The sequence below is a fragment of the Chiloscyllium plagiosum genome, unplaced genomic scaffold (assembly GCF_037043375.1).
Source record: "Chiloscyllium plagiosum isolate Xiang-an unplaced genomic scaffold, Cpla_swu_hap1 HiC_scaffold_23, whole genome shotgun sequence".
Taxonomy (NCBI): Eukaryota; Metazoa; Chordata; class Chondrichthyes; order Orectolobiformes; family Hemiscylliidae; genus Chiloscyllium; species Chiloscyllium plagiosum.
In genome coordinates, this window is record NW_028270161.1 from 903,061 (window position 1) to 925,017 (window position 21,957).

General features: G+C 41.4%; 1 protein-coding gene across 1 annotated transcript in view; it reads right to left on the reverse strand.

Annotated features, from left to right (window-relative positions):
• sema3e (sema domain, immunoglobulin domain (Ig), short basic domain, secreted, (semaphorin) 3E) overlaps window positions 1-21,957 on the reverse strand; it is a 311,047-nt gene that overhangs the window by 109,199 nt on the left and 179,891 nt on the right. The window contains exon 5 of the mRNA XM_043714219.2: window positions 14,334-14,427. Within this exon, the coding sequence (XP_043570154.2) occupies window positions 14,334-14,427 (94 nt within the window). The remainder of the gene's footprint in view (window positions 1-14,333; window positions 14,428-21,957) is intronic.

Genomic DNA, 21,957 nt, shown 5'->3' on the forward strand with positions numbered 1-21,957 from the left:
TAATAATAAGCTATTAATATACATTTGCTATTCTGGAGAAAAAATGGAAGGGAACTTGTGGAATATGTATAAGTTAGAACATAGAACATAGAACAGTACAGCATAGAACAGACCCTTCAGCCCACAATGTTGTGCCGACCACTGATCCTCATGTATGCACTCTCAAATTTCTGTGACCATATGCATGTCCAGGAGTCTCTTAAATGTCCCCAATGACCCTGCCTCCACAATTGCTGCTGGCAACGCATTCCATGCTCTCACAACTCTCTGTGTAAAGAACCCTCCTCTGGCATCCCCTCTATACTTTCCTCCAACCAGCTTAAAACTATGACCCCTCATGTTAGTAATTTCTGCCCTGGGAAATAGTGTCTGGCTATAGACTCTATCTATGCCTCTCATTATCCCGTACACCTCAATTTGGTCCTCTCTCCTCCTTCTTTTCTCCAATGAAAAAAGTCCGAGCTCAGTCAACCTCTCCTTATAAGATAAGCCCTCCAATCCAGGCAGCATCCTGGTAAACCTCCTCTGAACCCTCTCCAAAGCATCCACATCTTTCCCATAATAGGGCGACCAGAACTGGATGCAGTATTCCAAGTGTGGTCTAACCAAAGTTTTATAGAGCTGCAACAAGATCTCATGACTCTTAAACTCAATCCCCCTGTTAATGAAAGCCAAAACACCATATGCTTTCTTAACAACCCTGTCCACTTGGGTGGCCATTTTAAGGGATCTATGTACCTGCACCCCAAGATCCCGCTGTTCCTCCACACTGCCAAGAATCCTATCCTTAATCCTGTACTCAGCTTTCAAATTTGACCTTCCAAAATGCATCACCTCGCATTTATCCAGGCTGCCACCTCTCAGCCCATCTCTGCATCCTGTCAATGTCCCGCTGCAGCCTACAACAGCCCTCCATACTGTCAACGACACCTCCAACCTTTGTGTCATCTGCAAACTTGCTGACCCATCCTTCAATCCCCTTATCCAAGTCATTAATAAAAATTACAAACAGTAGAAGCCCAAGGACACAGCCCTGTGGAACACCACTCACCACAGACCTCCAGGCAGAATACTTTCCTTCTACTACCACTCGCTGTCTTCTGTTGGCCAGCCAATTCTGTATCCAGACAGCTAAGTTCCCCTGTATCCCATTCCTCCTGACCTTCCGAATTAGTCTACCATGGGGAACCTTATCAAATGCCTTGCTGAAGTCCACATACACCACATCCACAGCTCGATCCTCATCAACTTTTCTAGTCACATCCTCAAAGAACTCAATAAGGTTTGTGAGGCATGACCTGCCCCTCACAAAGCCGTGTTGACTGCATTTAATCAAGCCATGCTCTTCCAGATGGTCATAAATCCTATCCCTCAGAATCCTTTCTAACACCTTGCAGACGACAGACATGAGACTTACTGGTCTGTAATTGCCAGGGATTTCCCTATTTCCTTTCTTGAAGAGAAGAATTACATTTGCCTCCCTCCAGTCCTCAGGTACGACTCCAGTGGAGAGCGAGGATGAAAAGATCTTCGCAAGTGGCGAAGCAATTACATTTCTCATTTCCCAAAGCAGCCGAGGACAAATCTGGTCCGGGCCTGGCGACTTGTCAATCTTAATGTTTGACAAAATTTTCAGCTCATCAGCTTCCTCTATCTCTATCCATTCCAGCATGCACAGCTACTCTTCGAAGGTTTCATTCACTACAAAGTTTGTTTCTTTCGTAAAGACAGAAGCAAAAAACTCATTTAGGACTTCCCCTACCTCCTCAGACTCCACACACAAGTTCCCTATGCTATCCCTGATCGGCCCTACTCTTTCTTTGACCATTCTCTTATTCCTCACATAAGTGTAAAATGCCTTTGTGTTCTCCCTAATCCGTTCTGCCAAGCCTTTCTCGTGCCCCCTCCTGGCTCTCCTCAGACCATTTTTGAGCTCCTTCCTCGCCTGCCTCTAATCCTCTAGAGCTGAGCTTGACCCTAGCTTCCTCCACCTTATGTAAGCTATGTTTTTCCTTTTGACAAGAAGCTCCACTGCTCTCGTCATCCAAGGTTCCTTTATCTTACCCCTTCTTGTCTGTCTCAGAGGGACATATTTATTCATCACTTGCAACAACTGTTCCTTAAACAGTTTCCACATGTCTATAGTACCTTTACCATGGAACAATTGCTCCCAATCCATGCTTCCTAACTTATGTCTAATCGCATCATAGTTTCCTCTTCCCCAATTAAATATCCTCCCATTTTGCCGAATCCTCTCCTTCTCCATAGCTATGTAGAATGTGAGGCAGTTGTGGTCACTATCACCAAAATGCTCTCCCACCACAAGATCTGATACCTGCCCCAGCTCGTTTCCGAACACCAGGTCTAGAATGACCTCTCTCCTCGTCGGCCTGTCAACGTACTGAGTTAGGAAACCCTCCTGAACACACCTTACAAAAACAGCTCCATTCAAATTTTCTGCTCGAAGGAGGTTCCAATCAATATTGGGAAAGTTAAAGTCACCTATTACAACAACCCTACTACGTCCACACTTTTCCAAAATCTGCCGACCTATGCTTTCTTCCATCTCCCTGCTGCTATTGAGGGGTTTACTATAGCCCCCAACGGGGTGACTGCTCCCTTGCTTTTCCTAATTTCCACCCATACTGACTCGGTAGGCAGATCTTCCTCGACAATGGAAGCTTCTGTAGCTGTGATACCCTCTCTGATCAGTAGTGCTACACCCCCTCCTCCTTTTCCCCCCTCCCTATTCTTTTTAAATGCTCTAAACCCTGGAACATCCAGCAACCATTCCTGCCCCTGAGAAACCCATGTCTCTGTTATGGCCACAACATCAGAGCAACAGGTACTATGTAATGTTACCATACATCAAGAACATTTCTGAACTGACAGCCAGACTACTATGACCACTAGAATTCATAACAGCACACAAACCAACAGCCACTCTCAGACAACAACTCACCAGAAGGAAGGACCCAATACCTAGCATGAACAAAATCAATGTAGTATACAAAATCCCATGCAAGGATTGCACAAAACACTACATAGGACAAACAGGAAGACAGCTAACAATCCATATCCATGAACACCAACTAGCCATGAAATGACATGACCAGCTATTCTTAGTAGCCACACACACAGATGACAATCAACATGAGTTCGACTGGGACAACACTACTATTATAGGACAAGCCAAACAGAGAACAGCCAGGGAATTCCCAGAGGCATGGCACTCATCCACAGATTCTATCAACAAACACATCGACCTGGACCCAATATACCGACCACTGCAGCGGACAGCTGGAACTGACAACCGGAAGCGGCAGAGACAAACCACTATAAATGCTGGAAGAAACATCACAGGAGGCTCCCAAGCACTAAGGATGTCACCTAGACAGGGGACGAAATGTCTGCAACACAAATTCCCAGCTCGGCGAACAGAACCACAACAACGGTGGCACAGTGGTTAGCACTGTTGCCTCACAGCACCAGAGACACGGGTTCAATTCCCGCCTCAGGTGACTGACTGTGTGGAGTTTGCACATTCTCCCCGTGTCTGCGTGGGTTTCCTCCGGGTGCTCCGGTTTCCTCTCACAATCCAAAAAATGTGCAGGTTAGGCGAATTGGCCATGCTAAATTGCCCGTAGTGTTAGGTGAAGGGGTAAATGTAGGGGAATGGGTCTGGGTGGGTTACGCTTCGGCGGGTCGGTGTGGACTTGTTGGGCCGAAGGGCCTGTTTCCACACTGTAAGTAATCTAATCTAATCTAAAATGAGCACCTGAGCTACAAATCTTCTCACAAACTTCGAATATGTATAAGTTCTCAGTGAAATTTGAAAATATGCAAGTCCTGTCTGATGTGCTCCACAAAATTCACAGTGTTGTTACCTCACAGACAGATGCAGGATGAGACACTCGGGTACTTGCCTTCCATTTCCCAACTCAACACTCCATAATAGTTAAAGGCTGTGATACTCAGGGCTAAGTGAATGCTAATAGAGTGATAATGGTAATTACTGCAAATCAATCAATATGGCCCTGAAAAAAAAACTTTTTGCTAATTGTGAGGTTAGAATTTAATCAGAATTTCACAATTGGTGAAGATCTGAAAAAAACTTGCTTATTTATTCCTCTGTGGGAATCACATCTTTCTTTCCCTCTCTTTATTATGTTTCTTGTACAAGTACAATTTTACAAAGTTCTACTAAGTTTTACTAAGTTCAAAGATTCATTATGGGATCTCTTGTTTTTCAGAACTGGTCGCCCCTGCACCACACCCAGAGTATTTCACTAAATTAACCATGTAAAGTTCAGGATGGAAAACATTTACACATTGCAATGTTCCCAACATGGTTCAGGTTCTGAATAACATCCATCAATGATGAAACCTGTTTGTTTTCCAGTAAGCAGAGGCATAAGAACTTGGAGCAGATGTCAGCAATTCATCAGGCCTTCTTAAATACAATCATGGCTGATCTCATCTCAGCCTGAACTCTTCATTCCTAGCTGCTCTCCATAACCCTTCAATCCATTACTCATTAAACATCTGTCTATCTTCTCCTTAAACTTACTCAATGCCGCATTATGGGGAAACAGTGAACTTCACAGATTCATGACCCTTTGAGAGAAATAATTACTCACCATTTCTGTTTTAGATCTGCCACTCCTTATTCAAAGACTGTTACCTATGACATAGCATTGGTGCATGGTTTGTTATGTTAATCATATTTTAACTTAACGTTAGCCTCCTTTTACTATTCTGTCTGCCCTTTCCCTGTTACCCATTGAACTATTGCTGCATGGCTTTTACACATCTCAAAGTTTTTCAAATGCTTTTCTGAAGTCCATATAGATAATATCTACTGCTCTGCCTGCAGCAATCTTCTTTCCCACCTCTTCAAGAAATTCAGTGAAGTTCGCGAGACATGATTTCCCACGAACAAAGCCTTGCTGATGATCCCAAATCATTCCTTGCCATTCCAAATACATGTAAGTCTTGCCCGCTCCCACAATTTACCCATCAGCGATGTCAGGCTCACCAGTCAATAATTCCCTAACTTTTCCTTACAGCCTTTCTTAAACAATGGCACCACATTAGCCAACTCCCAGCCTTCTGGCAGCTCTCTTGTTCCTGTCAATGATACAAATATCTCAGCAACGTGCTCAACAATCTCTTCCCTAGCTTCCCGCAAAGTTCTGGGAAAGGCTTGATCAGGTCTTGGTGAGTTATCGATCTATATGCATTTTAAGACATTTGACGGAAAGCTCGTTGAATGTATTAGAGGCAGTTTTTCAAGCAACATGCTTTGGAATGAACTAGGAAGTCAGTAATTCTATATTTGATCCAGGTAATGAGGCAGGATTAATTAATGATCTCTTAAGGAAGAATAATCAAAGCATGCTAAAATTTCAAATTCAGTTGGAGGAAGAGAAACTAGAGTCCCATACTAATGTTCTGGAATTTCACAAAATAGGCCTGATGATAGATCTAGCTTGAGCAGACTGGGTAGGAACACTGAAAAGAAAGATAGTTGATGAACAATGGCAGACTTTTAAGGAGATATTTAATTGGTCCTAACTAAAATACATTCCAGAAAGGAAGAAAGATTGTAAAGGGGAATCAAACTTTGCTTCGTGGCTTAGCATGGAAGTTAAAGATAATATAAGGACAAAAACTAAGACATGCTATATTGCAAATGCAAGTGTCAGGCTGGAAGATTGGGAAACCTTTATAATCAACACAGGATTTCTGCAAAAACAAGAAAATGAAGTGTAGTGATTGGAGCGAGTACCAGGTGGATCTGATTGATTATGACATTCTTGATTGGGATTGTAAACTGGTTCAATGAGGGAGTCCTGGCTGACACATCTAACCAGGAGATTCAGGGACTCTCTTCTAGGGTTTGGCTGGTCAGAGCCCCTGAATATATAAATAAGGTGTGACTTAGTGATGGGATATTGGCCTCTGTGCAGTTATTTCATGAGCAGAAAGCTAGTGCAAAATATACAAACGGATAGTAAAAGCTTCTATAATTATATAAAAGGGAAGAGAGTAGTGAAAGTGAATGTTAGTTCCTTGGAGGATGAGAATGGGGAGCCAATAGTAAGGAACACAAAAATGATGGATCAATATTTTGTTTCAGTTTTCATGGTGGACGGCATTCATATCATTCATATGAAGAAGGGCTTATGCCCGAAACGACGATTCTCCTGCTCCTTGGATGCTGCCTGACCTGCTGCGCTTTTCCAGCAACATTCATATCATCCCAATAATAACAGATCATGTAGAAATCATAGAAAGGGAGGAACTCAGAGCAATCACCAGTGCGAGGGAAAAAAGGTCTGAGAAAACTATTGGGATTGAACACAGCCAAGTCTCCCTGGGCCTGATTGCCTACATCTGACAGTCTTGAAGGAAGGGGCATCTGAAGTAAAACTATTGCAACAATGTGACTTTGTGACTGTATTTCTTTGCATCATCAAATTTCAGACTAGTAACACCCAAATGCTTGGGCACTTTAATCTATCAGGCAGACAAAAGTGAGGACTGCAGATGCTGGAAACCAGAGTTTAGATTAGAGTGGTGCTGGAAAAGCACAGTAGGTCAGGTATGACGACGGGCTTTTTCCTGCTCCTCGGGTGCTGCCTGACCTGCTGTGCTTTTCCAGCACCACTCTGATCTAAACACTTTAATCTATCAGCCAAGAATGTTCCCTCCCATTTGAGGAGCACTTCAGAGGTCAAGGGCATTCAGCCTCTAATCTTTAGGGAATTATTCTCCAAGGCAGCCTTTGAGACAGAAAATGCAGAATCGCTGAGAAGAAACTGATAATCAAGTTCTATACTCACAAGGACGGCCTCAACTGTGATCTTGGGTTCATGTTGTGCTACATGTAACCCCACCTTACTGTTTGGTGTTTAAAAAATCTTCCTTACTGTTCTGTTTTAATACCATCACCTTGATAACTTGTTATTATCTCTCTGATTAATTAGTTTGTACAGCTTTTGATTACCTGTTACTTTGGTTAGACCCTCGTCATGTGACTCATTCCTATCATGTTATTCCAGCCATTCAGTGTGGCTTTAGTACCATCTTGTTTTTAAGTTTTTGTAATTATGTCTCTGCCTTAATTAACCGATTCATAGGTCATCCTTTCACTTGCTATTTAGCTGCTGACACTTCACTCACTCTATTTGACACTTTTGATCACCTGCAAAGACTTGTTCTACAGACTGTCGACACCCTACTCACACTATTTGTACTTACCTGCTGACAGACTCAATACCTGGAATTATCAATGCCATTATCTCTCTGCACATAAATTCTATGCCTATGCTCTTCTCTCCACTTCAACTGATAAAGAAGCAGTGCTCTGAAACCTTGTGATTTCAAATAAACCTTTTGGACTATAACCTGGTGTCGTGTGACTTCTGACTTTGAATATAAACATGCCACAAGAATTAAAACAGCGCAAACTTGAGAATAACTTGTCACTTTTCCATATTTTATCTTATTTTTCCTTTCACTTTATTTTTCTTCATTGATTTGCTTCTGTTTCTTATTGCTTTCTGTTTACATCATTGACATTTTCTTTAAGAGACCTGATCAGTATTTGTTCTGAAAAAGTGGCATTCTATAGACTGAGCCAATTGACCCATTCTTGATGCAGTGGCATTTTTCATCATGGAGTTTGCCTGCAGAAACCATAGAAAGGCCTCTTGGAAATGTTGAAGTCTTAATGTAAATATTTCAAAAATAGATACTGCTGAAATGAATCATTTGACGAAAGTAAAATTGAATTATTTGTGAGCACTTAAAAAAAATAACATTTATAGAGTGTTTTATTAAGCCACAAAATACTTTACACATACTAACTTATCTGGAATTTATTTTGCCATTTTGTGCATGGCCATTAAAAATGGCAAGTTAATTTAATTTTTAGATACTGACATTTGACTTCACTATTAAGGGTCACTTTGTTCTTTATCAAAATAAAACAATACCTTATGTGGCAATGGTGATAATCCCAACTAATGTTCTTACTGAATAAGTCAGATCGGAAAAGAAACCATACAGCTTTTTTATTGTACCCAAGAACATTGCATGTACAATACTCACTAGAATTCCTGTAGCTAATGCCTCAGTATGTTTCAGTCACATGTGCCTTCAGTTTATAGACTGTGCTGCAGATAGCTTCTCCCTCGAACTGGATCTGAGCATAAATGTGGGGAACCTTAAGTCATCTCTTCAATGTTCTGGTCTGGATCTAACATTAACTCTTACTCTAAGGTAACTTCGTTCAATACATATGCTTCTCTTCTCAGGATATTGATCAGTACAGTTATCAAACTTCCACTTCCTGGGGCTGCTCCAAACTTCAACTAAAATTAAAACCAAAAATCTCCTTCTCTAAAAAAAAGACAAGTTCCAGAAATCTCTAACAAACATTGAGGCCTCATTCCTTAACTTGTTGAATCACAAAACAGTCTAAAATTAACACGTATCATTAGTGGTGCAATTTTGTTTGAAGAAATTGTCATGGTTACATAAATATTAAAAGTTAATTATTAATATCAGACATTCTGAAAACCTACAGGTTACTACTAACACAGGAGACAGAAATCTACATTTACAGTAGATTATATTAAATTTCATATACATAAATCAAACAGTTTACATTACGCAATGTGGTGTAAGGCCATAAGGCATAGGAGCAGAATTGGTCATTCCTGATGAAGGGCTCCGGCTCAAAACATTGATTCTCCTGCTCCTTGGATACTGCCTGACCTGCTGTGCTTTTCCAGCAGCGCACACTTGACTCTGATCTCCAGCATCTGCAGTCCTCACTTTCTCCCATTCGGCCCATCAAGTCTGCTTTGCAATTCAATGAAATCACGGCTGATCTGATAATCCTCAGCCCAACTTTCTTTTCGCCATAACACTTGACTTCCTTACTAAGTAAAAATCTGTCTATTTCAGCCTTGTTTATCCTTAATGACGCTGCCTCCACAAACCTCTGGAGTAAAGAGTACCAACGATTTACCAACCTCCGTGAGAAAAAAAAAAATTCCTTATCACTGAGCTAACTGGGTGACCATTTATCTTGGGATTATATTCTCTGGTCCTAGATTCTCTTAGAAGGACAAACAACATATCCACATCATTCCTCTTAAGCCCCCCTCCCCCTAAGAATCTTATATTTCTCAATAAGGTTGCCTATCGTTCTTCTGAATTCCAATAAGAGGAGGCTGAACCTATTCAACGGCTCCTCATGCGACAATTCCTTCACACTTGGGATCAGCCAAGTGAACTTTCTTTGGACTACCTCCAGTGCGAATATATCTTTCCTTAAAAAAACTTCGCAGTATTCCAGCTGCAGTCTGACTGGTACTTGTATAGTTTTAGCAATTTTGTTATACTCAGTTCTCTTTGAAATAAAGGTAAACATTCCATTTGCCTTCCCAATTACCTGCTCAAGTTAGATGCTTGCTTCTTGTGATTTATGACAAGGACATTCAAAACTTTTTGCAGTCTTTTTTCATTTAAATAGTATTCACTCCTGCCAAAGTGAATAATCTCACATTTTATTCCATCTGCCAAGATTTTGCCCATTTGTTTAACCTGTCGATATCCCTCTGCAGATTCCTTGTAAATGCTGGTGAGGCCACACCTGGAGTAGATTAGATTACTTACAGTACGGAAACAGGCCCTTCGGCCCAACAAGTCCACACTGACCTGCCGAAGCGCAACCCACCCATATCCCTACACTTACCCCTTCACCTAACACTACGGGCAATTTAGCATGGCCAATTCACCTGACCTGCATATCTTTGGACTGTGGGAGGAAACCGGAGCACCCGAAGGAAACCCACGCAGACACAGGGAGAATGTGCAAACTCCACACAGTCAGTCGCCTGAGGCGGGAATTGAACCCGGGTCTCTGGCACTGTGAGGCAGCAGTGCTAACCACTGTGCCACCGTGCCACCCACACTGTGTGCAGTACTGTGTGCAGTTTTGGTCTCCTTACTTGAGAAAGGATGTACTGGCACTGGAGGGAGTGCAGAGGAGGTTCACTTGGTTGATACTGGAGTTGAGGGGGTTGGCTTATGAGGAGAGACTGAATAGACTGGGATTATATTCATTGGAATTTAGAAGAATGAGGGGGGATTTTATAGAAACATATAAAATTATGAAGGGACTAGATAAGATAAATGTAGAGAGGATGTTTCCACTGGCAGTTGAAACTAGGACATGAGGGCATAGCCTCAAAATTAGATTTAGGACTCAATTGAGAAGGAACTTCTTCATCCAGAGGGTTGTGAATCTGTGGAATTCCCTGCCCAGTGAAGTGGTTGAGGCTTCCTCAGTAAACGTTTTTAAAGCTAAGGTAAATAATGTTTTGAACAGTAAAGGAATTAAGAGTTACGGTGAGTGGGCAGGTAAGTGGAGCTGAGGCCACAAAAAGATCAGCCAAGATTTTATTGAATGGCAGAACAGGCTCAAAAGGGCCAGATGGCATACTCCTGCTCCTAGTTCTTATGTTTGTATCCTCACCACTCACGTTCTTAACTATTTTTGCGTCATCCACAAACATGGCTATAATGCATTCACCTCCCTTATCCAGGTCATGTCATATGATGACTCACACTCAGTTTCTCGGTGCACCTGAGAGGCATACTCATGATGCTGTCACTGCCTCATAGCAGTAGGCAGCAGAAAGATCTCAGTCTCAATCTTAACAGAGGTCATTTGAAGCATGACATGTTGATGAAAGTGTGCTTTTATTTGTAATTGAGTTGTCCAATATTGGCCCAGACACTGAAATGCCTGTTACCATAATAGTTACAAGAATAGTAAACATCTATGAAATCTTACATACATTAGTCACATCTAGTTCTTATGTTATGGAGCTAACAGGTATATTGCCCCATCACGCACAAATACCCTTTAGAAACAGCAACCCATATCACAGTGTAGCTCACAGGACATCTTTGAAACTGGACCATTTCAGTTCAAACTCAATACAAGCCTCTAACGTTTTCACTGTGCCTTGGTACACAGGAAAATAAATTCAGTTCATTCAATTCATTCATTAAGCATACTGAGTGCTATAGACCGGAGTGATACTTCACTACAGATGTAAGTTTATCTTTTAGATTTTCAGATATAGCTCTAAATACAGTATGCACAAACTTTTGAGATAGGACATGATTTTGCAGCTGGAATATATACTTGGATTTATTGAGACTGGGAGATCAAAAATATGGATCTCTATACTTACAAGTGCACAAATATCTGATATTACCAGGAAACTGACAACAATGATTGATTTCCGAACACCCACCCAGCAAAAAAATTGGTAGCCATAAAAAAGATCAGAGAATCACAAATGATTCTAAAATAACATTTAACTATTATTGTTACTTCAGCCGTAGTTACAACGATATTGCCCTGCAAATATTCATTAACTTATTTCATAGAACTTGTCCCTAAAGCTTTGTAAGAGCCTGTTTAGAATCAAACTTGTGACTAGAAATCACTCATTGTCACTGTGACAGTTGAAAGACTGTATTTTATCAGATTCCTTTTCAGTCAAACTTCCTCAACTGGAGAATAGAAAATTTATTGTTCAGTCATGAGTTAAAATAATTGATGTATGTGAAGAAACAAAAATGGATGTAATTCTTTTCTTCAAATGCAAGTTTATTCCTGGGGCATGTATGAATGAAGGCACATCGGAAGGTTCTGCAATCCCAAGGTGCCAGCACGGAATGAGAACATGTGTCAGAGAATTTGGGTTAAAATATTGTCTCATATCTCTTACTTAAATCTCCCAGTGAGTGCACCTTACCTTATCCAGAGTTCAGGGTGATTCTTGTATCATTTATTAAAAATAATCAAAATGATTTTATAACAATTCTAGGTTATATTTATAATGTAAAATTTTCAGAATATAATTCATCGGTTATTTAGAAACCTGTTCTGTACTGAAGATGGGCAGAAGGGGAGTGAACATTTCACAGAGATTTAGGCTGTGCATGCCATTTGATCTCTGAACTTTAGGGCAGTAAGATTTGAACATTCGATCACCTGACATAATTTTGTCATAATCTGGTGACAAAAACTTTAAAACATTCCAGTTTGTTGTTTTCTCTATCGAGAAGAACAGAATGCAAATAAATTGAAAGGAAAATACAAATAAAAATGAGATGCAATGGCTTTGGAAGTCTTTGAGAGAATGGTCTTTGAGAATAGGATAAATAATGATTTACTGGAAAATTAAACATATAACAACATCTCTGTAAATATTAATCAAGTTGCCAGTGGATACACGGTGAAAGATAACCTGATCTTTGTAAATGCATATTGTATCCTTGGAGCTGACTGTGTAGGAGAGACACTCCTCTGAGAATATTGGACTGATGAGTAATAATGATAATGAGTAATAGTTTAGTCAAGTGAATACTTGTTTCAACTACATTATGGCATCAATCTCTCTGCTCTCCCTTTCTATATTACATCTTACAGGCTCCACAAATCATTTAATGCGAGAGTTATTGACATTTTAGGATATCTCTAAGGTAATATAAAAATATGTAAAAGTGAAACATAATTGTTTCATTTCCTAAATATGTCATCCCTCACCTTGATTGCCCACTAGAATACTCCACATACATCTGGAATCAATAAAAAATGATACTAAAGAGGAAGAACTTCAGGTTTGAATAGAGAAAGGAGGAAAAGGAATGTTTCCCTCACTTGGATTACCTTGGTGACCTGTATTTCATTTTTATTTTTGAAACGACTGGTCCTAATAGCAGAATAAATGGAAATATTGAAGTATAAGAGACATCAGTGTAGCAATAATTTCAATACTGTGATGCATATTCAAGCCTTCTTTCATGATACAAAAGTAACTGACTATTCCAGTCACTATCTCAGAAAGACATAGGAATCTCTGCTTTTAATTATTGATGGGCTGTCAGCATCACTGGCTGGGTCAGTGTTTGTTGCTTGTCCCTAATTGTCTTCGAGAAGGTGATAGTGTGCAGCCTTCTTCAACCCTCTCTGTCCATTGGTGAAGGTCACAATGCAGTGTTGTCAGGACTGTTCAACAATAAATCTTCCAAAGCTTAAAATAAAACAACTATTATGAAAAAAATCCAAGCTGTCGAACTGGCTTCATGACAGGGAGAATATAAACTGAGGTGAAATGTTCCCAGTTTTCAATCCGAAATAGGCTGGACTTTCAAACATTTGTCTACATTAGAACACAGATGGGGCCCAATTCCCATCACCATTTCCATTCTTTGGCCATTTTTATTCCTGAAAGATGAAGAGTATGCCTCATCTTTGGGAGTTTTATTGTGGGAGTGAAAATTTCAGAATTGCTACAATTGTTGTGGAGTCGATGGAATTTACTGGAAATGTGGCACATGGCTTTTCTGGATAGACACGAACCATACAGCAACTAACAAGCAGCCAGGCACATGCTTTACCAGTCGATCACATCACGAAAATGAAGCTCCAAAAACGTTGAAAAGGAGCTCCTGCAAGGCTGGGTGCAGAGTTACAAACCAGACTGACAGGTCAGATTAGCTGCCAGGTTTATGAGATTTAGTAACTTTATTTTTCTTTTAAGTTGTTTTACATTGCTTATATGTTTATTTGGAACCAATTAAAAAGTATGTAGTCTTTAAAATCTTCTTCATTAAGAGAAGGCGGGGGTGTTATCAGTTTTGGTAGTGGATGTCAACAGCTCCCCCATCCATTTAACACAGAAAACAAGATCAAGAATGGGCCATTCTAGCCTTCAGGTTGACTCCACCATGCAATGTGACCATGGCTGATCATCCCACTCAGTATCCTATATCCCCTTTTTCCTCAGGCTCTTTTAATCCCATTACCCCCAAAGAAATGTATTTATCTCCTTCTTGGAAACACTCAGTGCTTTGGCCTTGACCACTTTCTGTGTCAGAGAATTCCACAGGCTCATCACTCTGTGGGTGAAGAGATTTCTCCACATTTCAGTCTTGAATGGCCTACTCAGCATTCACAGTCTGTCACCCCTTGCTCTGGATTCCCCAGTAACCAACAATATCCTTCCTGTGTTCACTCTGCCCAGTCCTGTCAGAATTTTATCAGTTTCGATGAGATATCCATTCATTCCGCTAAACTCCAGTGACTATAGTCCTAACCAATCCAACCTCTCATTATAAATCTGTCCTGCTCTCCAGGCCAAATTTATATTCTATTCCTTAGTTTAAAATCAATTTGAGAACTGGAACCTTAAACATGTTCTTGCTTTTACTGTTCTTGAATATTTACTTACCAACCAAAGTGGAGGTACAAGACTTGCTCGGATCGAAGGGGCATTTGTTTCGCCCAAACTCAACTTGCTGAGATTCCATCTTGAAGATTCTGTTCTGCACATGGAATAAGGAAAAGGAAAAATATAATCCAAGTAACAGCTGATTATAATTACATTAATTAGCGAGACTGAATTGGTAATCTGGCAAGACTGGGGAAAATGTCTCCCCTGTGTTCTCACCAAATGCCAGGAGAAACTATGGGAAAATGTCTTCTCAACACTTGGCTTCCCACTTACTAAAATCAATCGGGAAGAAATCCTTTTGGGGTTGGGTATAATTCCAGAGTATGTGCTACAAGGCAAACAGAAGTTTACCCCTAGATTGTCAAGTAAATTAAAGCTTGACCTGCAAGGCAAAGAGACCAGGTCCATGTTTTGGGAAAGGAGTTCAGCTTCATTGTGGAGAGCAACAAACAACTTGACACTCTGCTCTGTTGCAATGTGGGTGGGCTGACAGAATGGTAATGAATTCAAGTTTGCAAAGGATCGACTGGGCATCAATATTTCTTATATTTACAGAAGATGCCACGGATTCAAATAACAGGACTTTGATCAAATTCTATTACGACCAGCACAATACTTTTGCTCAGGTCCATTACTACTTGCAAAGAACATCATGACATATTACAATCAGATCATTTGAACATCCAGAGGTTAGACTCCTGTTTTATTTAAAACCATAATAACTAAAGAAATTGGAGGACACTGCAATGTGCCTTGAGCTGCTCCTTTATTTAATACGGCCTTGGCTGATCATGGGCTTCAACTCCACTTTGCCATGCACTCCCCATGTCCTTCAATTCCCTGACTGATTAAAACTCTGTCTTTCCCAGCCTTAAATAGATTCAGTGATGGAACATCTGCAACATTCTGGGATAGAGAATTCTAAGACAGTCACAACACTTGAAGTGAAGCAATTTCGCCTCATTTTGGTCTTAAAGAATCAGTCCCTCATTCTGAGGCTGTGGCCCTGCCATACCATCCCATAGCAGGTTAGATGCGAAAGCAGGTAGACCTGGGGTGTGGGTGGACAACTTATCAGTATCCACACTGCTGCTCCCTTCAGAAACTTGAATCCTTCAATGAGATCCTTCTCATTCTATTAAACATGATAGAGTAATCAATTTATTCAGCGCAATCAATCTGTAAATACTTCCATGAACTGGATTGTTTTATATTTATAAGCCTCATGAAAAAAAACAAATTAACATTCTGACATTCTCTGTATAAGCATCTCATGTTACATTCTTCTCTTAGATGTAAATGTATGAATCACAGACAAAGATGACTGAAAATGATGACTGTAGACCATGTACAGATAGTATTCACTGGGAGGCATTTTTTGGTACAGCTGATCTCAGTCACTGCTGTTTCAGACTGTCCAACAAGTCATGGGAATAATACATTGTATTCTGTCAATGTGGGTAATGATTGACAGAGACAAAGATATATGCCCCTCACTGAATGATTTCCACTGACAGACCAAGATGCCACTGAATAAAAGAATGTGGTGTTATTTCCTGGATTAGTTTAATTGTTTTAATTTGAACATGTGCCATGCATAGGGAGGAATTGGTCATGCAACTGAACGTTAGCGACACTAATGGTGCACAGGTTCTGCTTTCTGAAGGGAGAGGTTGACAACAATCCATTTTGCCAGAGCAGCGAGGAGTGAAGCGAGGGCTGCTGGGAACGGTGAGTTTTCCCGCATAAAAAGAGACTTACCTCAGGAGTCGGGCCTCCATTTTGCCAGAGCAGCAAGGAGAGAAGGAGGAGTGAAGCTGCTGGGAAGGTAAGGGCTTAATTTATATTTGGGCAGTGGCTAAACCCGAGATACTGCACGTGTAGTATCTCCACTCCCCCCCCCCTCCTCTAACTGGAAGAAAAGACCCTGTAAGGTAAGTCTTTTATTTCTTATCTTTTTTTTTCATTTATTTAAGTGCATTGTTTGGTTTTAGTTAGTTGATATAAAGCCTCGTAGGGCCATAGTCAGAGGGGATTCTATTGTGAGGGGAGTAGATAGGCCGTTCTGTGGCCGAAAACAGGACTCCCGGATGGTATGTTGTCTCCCAGGTGCTCGGGTCAGGGATGTCACTGATCGGCTGCAGAGCATTCTAAAAGGGGAGGGTGAACAGCCAGTTGTCTTGGTGCATATAGGCACCAACGATATAAGTAGAAAGCACGATGAGTTCCTGAAAGAAGAATTCAGGGAGCTCGGAGAGAAGTTAAAGGGGAGGACCTCAAAGGTAGTGATCTCGGGATTACTACCAGTGCCACGTGCTAGCCATCGTAGAAATGAAAAAATAGGCAGGATGAACACGTGGGTTGAGAGATGGTGTAGGAGGGAGGGGTTCAGATTTGTTGGACATTGGGACGGGTTCTGGGGAAAGTGGGACTATTACAAAAGGGACGGTCTACACCTGAACCAGACCAGAACCAATGTCCTTGGGGGAGTTTTTGCTACCGCTGTTGGGGAGGTTTTAAACTAATGTGGCAGGGGACTGGGAACCAGAAGAGAAAACAAGTAGGCAGCGAGGTGGAGACTGCAGACTGTAAGAATTATGAAGATAGCATTAATAAAGGGAAGAGTAGGCAGAGAGCAGGTGAGTGTAAAAGAACTGGTGGCCTGAAATGTATCTACTTTAATGCAAAGAGTATGGTGTGTAAGGCAGATGAACTCAGGGCTTGGATTGGTGCCTGGGAGTATGACATTATTGCCATCAAAGAGACTTGGTTGAAGGAAGGGCATGATGATTGGCAACTAAATGTTCCAGGATAGAGACGCTTCAGACAGGACAGGGAGGGAAGTAAAAAGGGGGTGGAGTTGCATTGCTGGTCAGGGACAATATCACTGCTGTGCTAAAGGAGGACACTATGGTGATCTTGGGTAATGAGGCATTATGGGTGGTGCTGAGAAATAAGAAGGGTGCAGTTACATTGTTGGGGCTGTATTACAGGCCTCACAACAGTGAACGTGAGATAGAAGAACAAATAGGTAAACAGATTATGGAAAGATGTAGAGGCAATAGGATAGTGGTGATGGGAGATTTTAATTTTCCCAACATTGACTGGGATACACTTAGGTCAGAGGTCTGGTTGGGATAGAATTTGTAAGCAGCATCCAGGAGAGTTTTCTAGAGCAGTATGCTAATAGTTCGACGAGGGAAGGGGCCATATTGGACCTGGTACTGGGGAACGAGCCAGGACAAGTGGTAGAGGTTACGGTGGGGGATCTCTTTGGCAACAGTGACCACAATTCTGTAAGTTTTAGAATACTCATAGATATAGAAGAGAGTGGTCCTAAGGGAAGAATACTAAACTGGGCCAAGGCCAATTATATGAAAATTAGGCAGGAGCTGGGAAATGTGGATTGGACACAGCTATTTGAAGGGAGGTCCACATTTGAGATTTGGGAGGCTTTCAAAGATAGGTTAACGGCAGTGCAGGATGGGCATGTCCCGCTGAAGGCAAAAGATAGGAAGGGCAAGATTTGTGAACCGTGGATGACAGGAGAAATTGTACGACTAGCCGAGAGGAAAAGGGAAGCATACATAAGGTCTAGGCAGCTAAGAACAGAACGGGCCCTGGAAGAATATCGGAAGAGTAGGACAACTCTTAAACGAGGAATCAAGTGGGCTAAAAGGGGTCATGAAATAGCTTTAGTGAGCAGAATTAAGGAAAATCCCAAAGCATTTTATTCTTATATAAGAAGCAAGCGGGAACAAGAGAAAAGATTGGTCCACTAAAAGTTAATGAAGGAAGGCTGTGTGTCGAACCTGAGAGAATGGGTGAGATTCTAAATGATTATAATGCATCAGTGTTCACTGAGGAGAGGAACATGATGAATCTTAAGATGAGAGATAGGAGTTTGATTAGTCTGGATCACGTTGGCATAAGAAGGGAAGATAGGTTGGGTATGCTAGGGGTTATTAAGGTGGACAAATCCCCAGGACCGGATGGGATCTATCCCAGGTTACTGAGGGAGGTGAGAGGGGAAATAGCTGTGGCCCTGACAGATATCCTTGTGGCATCCTTAAACACAGGTGAGGTGCTGGAGGATTGGAAGGTTCCTCATGTTGTCCCCCTGTACAAGAAGGGTAGTAGGGATATTCCGGGTAACTACAGACCAGTGAGCCTGACGTCAGTGGTGGGGAAGTTGCTGGAGAGGGTACTGAGGGATAGGATCTATTTATATTTGGAAAGGAATGAACTTATCGGTGATGGTCAACATGGTTTTGTGTGGAGGAGATCATGACTTACCAACTTGATAGAGTTCTTTGAGGAAGTGACCAAGTTGTTAGATGAAGGAAGGGCTATTGATGTCATATACATGGACTTTAGTAAGGCATTTGATAAGGTTCCTGATGGTAGACTAATGGAGAAAGTGAAGTCACATGGTGTGCAGGGTGTTCTAGCTAGGTGGATAAAGAACTGGTTGAGCAACAGGAGACAGCGAGTAGTAGTTGAAGGGAGTTTCTCGAAATGGAGAAAGGTGACCAGTGGTGTTCCACCGGGGTCAGTATTGGGGCCACTGTTGTTTGTAATATACATAAATGATCTGGAAGAGGGCACTGTTGATATGATCAGCAAGTTTGCTGATGACACAAAGATTGGTGGAGTAGCAGAAAGCATAAGGGACTGTCAGAGAATACAGGAGGATATAGATAGACTGGAGAGTTGGGCAGAAAAGTGGCAGATGGAGTTCATTCCAAACAAATGTGAGGTGATGACTTTAGGCAAGATTAATTCTAGAGCGAATTATACAATGAATGGAAGAGCCTTGGGAAAAGTTGATGAGCAGAGAGATCTGGGAGTTCAGGTCCATTGTACCCTGAAGGTTGCTGCACAGGTGGATAGAGTGGGCAAGAAGGCATATGGGATGCTTGCCTTCATCGGACAGGGTATTGAGTATAAGAGCTGGCAAGGCATGTTAAAGTTGTACAAGACATTGGTTCGGCTGCATTTAGAATACTGAGCACGGTTCTGGGCACCACATTACCAAAAGGATGTGGATATTTTGGAGAAGATGCAGAGAAGGTTTACGAGGATGTTGCCTGGTATGGAAGGTGCTAGCTATGAAAAGAGGTTGAGTCGGTTAGGTTTATTTTCACTATAAAAAAGAAGATTGAGGGAGGACCTGATTGAGGTTTACAAACTCATGAAGGGTATAGACAGGGTGGATAGAGACAAGCTTTTTCCCAGGGTGAAGGATTCAATAACGAGAGGTCATGCTTTCAAAGTAAGAGGTGGAAAGTTTAATGGGGGTACACGCGGTAAGTACTTCACACAGAGAGTGGTGGGCATTTGGAATGTGTTGCCAGCAGAGATGGTAGAGGCAGGCACGGTAGATTCGTTTAAGATGTATATGGACAAATGCATGAGTAGGTGGGGAGCAGAGGGATACAGATGCTTAGGAATTGACCGACAGGTTTAGACAGTACATTTAGATCGGCTCAGGCTTGGAGGGCCTGTTCGTGGGCTGTAAATTTTCTTTGTTCTTCTTTGTAATACTGATTCATGCGTAACCCAATGCTTTCAGTGAAGGATATTCATCAAAGCCTTTTCATGATTGAGTAATCTGTCATTTATGATTGATAATACTTTCCAAAGAAGAAGCAGTAATTTATTTCTGCCAAACCCAGTTGGCTTGGAGAGAGTGTTCTTATTTAAAAGGAAAGGTATATCTTCCACAAGTTTGTTTTCAAACAGTGCCTGGATAAATGTTTCTTTAGCCATGGGCAGAGTTGAATGTTAGAAACTGGAATAAAGTTAAAATATGCACAAAGATGTTAAATTATCTCTTTAAGTCTGTAAGGAGGTCCTGACATTTGAGACTTTCCTCCAACATCTGTATAATCTTCGAGAATCCTATTAACATCAATATTTGTCATTTTACATCGATGCGGTAAATCTTGCTGCTGGTGTAATTATACATTTGGGTAATATACTTTCATTAAATTCCTGTCTGCTACTTTAACCAATGAAGACAATGGATTTAGGACCATCATAAAAATAGCCAGGAAATCATCTATTTGGACAATTTGTATTATAGCATCATTGAAGGAACATTTCTCATGTGATTCCTTACTTTCTGAAAAGGCCAGTGATTTTTCAAAGCTAATATTTGGGCCGATTTTTCAGTTTTCTTCAGACACAATTGATCATTCATTTCATGCTTCTGACTGAAGTTGGATACAAATAGACTTATTGCCATTTACACTCACTCCTCATTACAGATGGATCCACGCCTGGTGGGACTGGTCCCAGACTGACTTTTTTTTTACTAATTGACAGGTTGTTAGAGGTGAGTAGTCTTGCACTTGAGGTAAAAGATTTCCAAAACAGCACTCCCCGTGATTTTATGTTTTCTGCGGAAGGTCTGTGCTCCTTTCACAATTGATAACAGCGAGTTGGTGTATAGCACAGAATGAGGCCATTTGACCCATCATGTCTATGCCAGCGAACAAAGGTCTGACCAAACCACTCCCATTTTTTTCAGCTGTTGGCACATAGTTCTAGAGTCCATCGCAATGCAAGCGAGTGTGTAAGTACTGTTTAAATGTTATGGAAGTTTTTGATTCTACCATCCTTTCAGCCAGTATGTTCTAGACTCCACCATCTTCCGAGTGAAAACATTTCTCCTCAACTTCATACTCTCACAATTTACAGCATAGAAACAGGCCCTTCAACCCACCATATCTATGTCACCAGCAAACACCAACCTGTACTAACAACAGCATAAGCAACAAGTGAATTGAGCTAAGAGATCCCATAACTAACAGATCAGATCTAAGCTCTGCAGTACTGCCACATCCCGTCGTGAATGGTGGTGGGTAATTAAATAACTCAATGAAGCAAGAGGCTCTGTCATCCTCAATGAGGGAAGAACCCAGTACATTAGTGCAAAAGATAAGGCTGAAGAATTCACTGCAGTCTTCAGTCAGTAGTGCTGAGTGGATGATCCATCTCAGGCTTCTCCAATGGTCTCCTGCATCACAGATGCCAGTCTTCAGTCTTCACTCCACATGATATCAAGAAACAGTTGGAAGCACTGGATACTGCAAAAGCTATGGGCCCTGACAACGTTCCAGTAATAGTACTGAAGACCTATGCTCCAGAACTTGCCGGTCCCCTAGCCAGATATTGCAGTACAGTTACAACACTGGCATCTAACTGAAAATGTGGAAAATTGTGAAGATATGCCCTGTAAATAAAAAGTAGGACAAATCCAATCTAGTCAATTGCCACTCAATCAGTCTACTCTCGATTGGTAAAGTGAAGGAAGGTGTCATCAACTGTGCTATCAAGCAGCATTTGCTCAGCAATGACTTGCTCATTGATGCCCAGTTTGGGTTTGACCAGGGCCACTCAGCTCCTGACCTCATTACAGCCTTGATTCAAACATAGACAAAGAGCTTAGTTCCAGAGGGGAGGGGAGAGTGACAACCACTGACATCAAGGTTGCATTCAACTGAGTGTGACATCAAGGAGCCCTGGCTAAACTGGAATCAATAGGAACCAAGGGGCAAACTCTCCAGTAATTGGAGTCATACCTAGCACATTGGAAGATGGTCATGGTTATAGG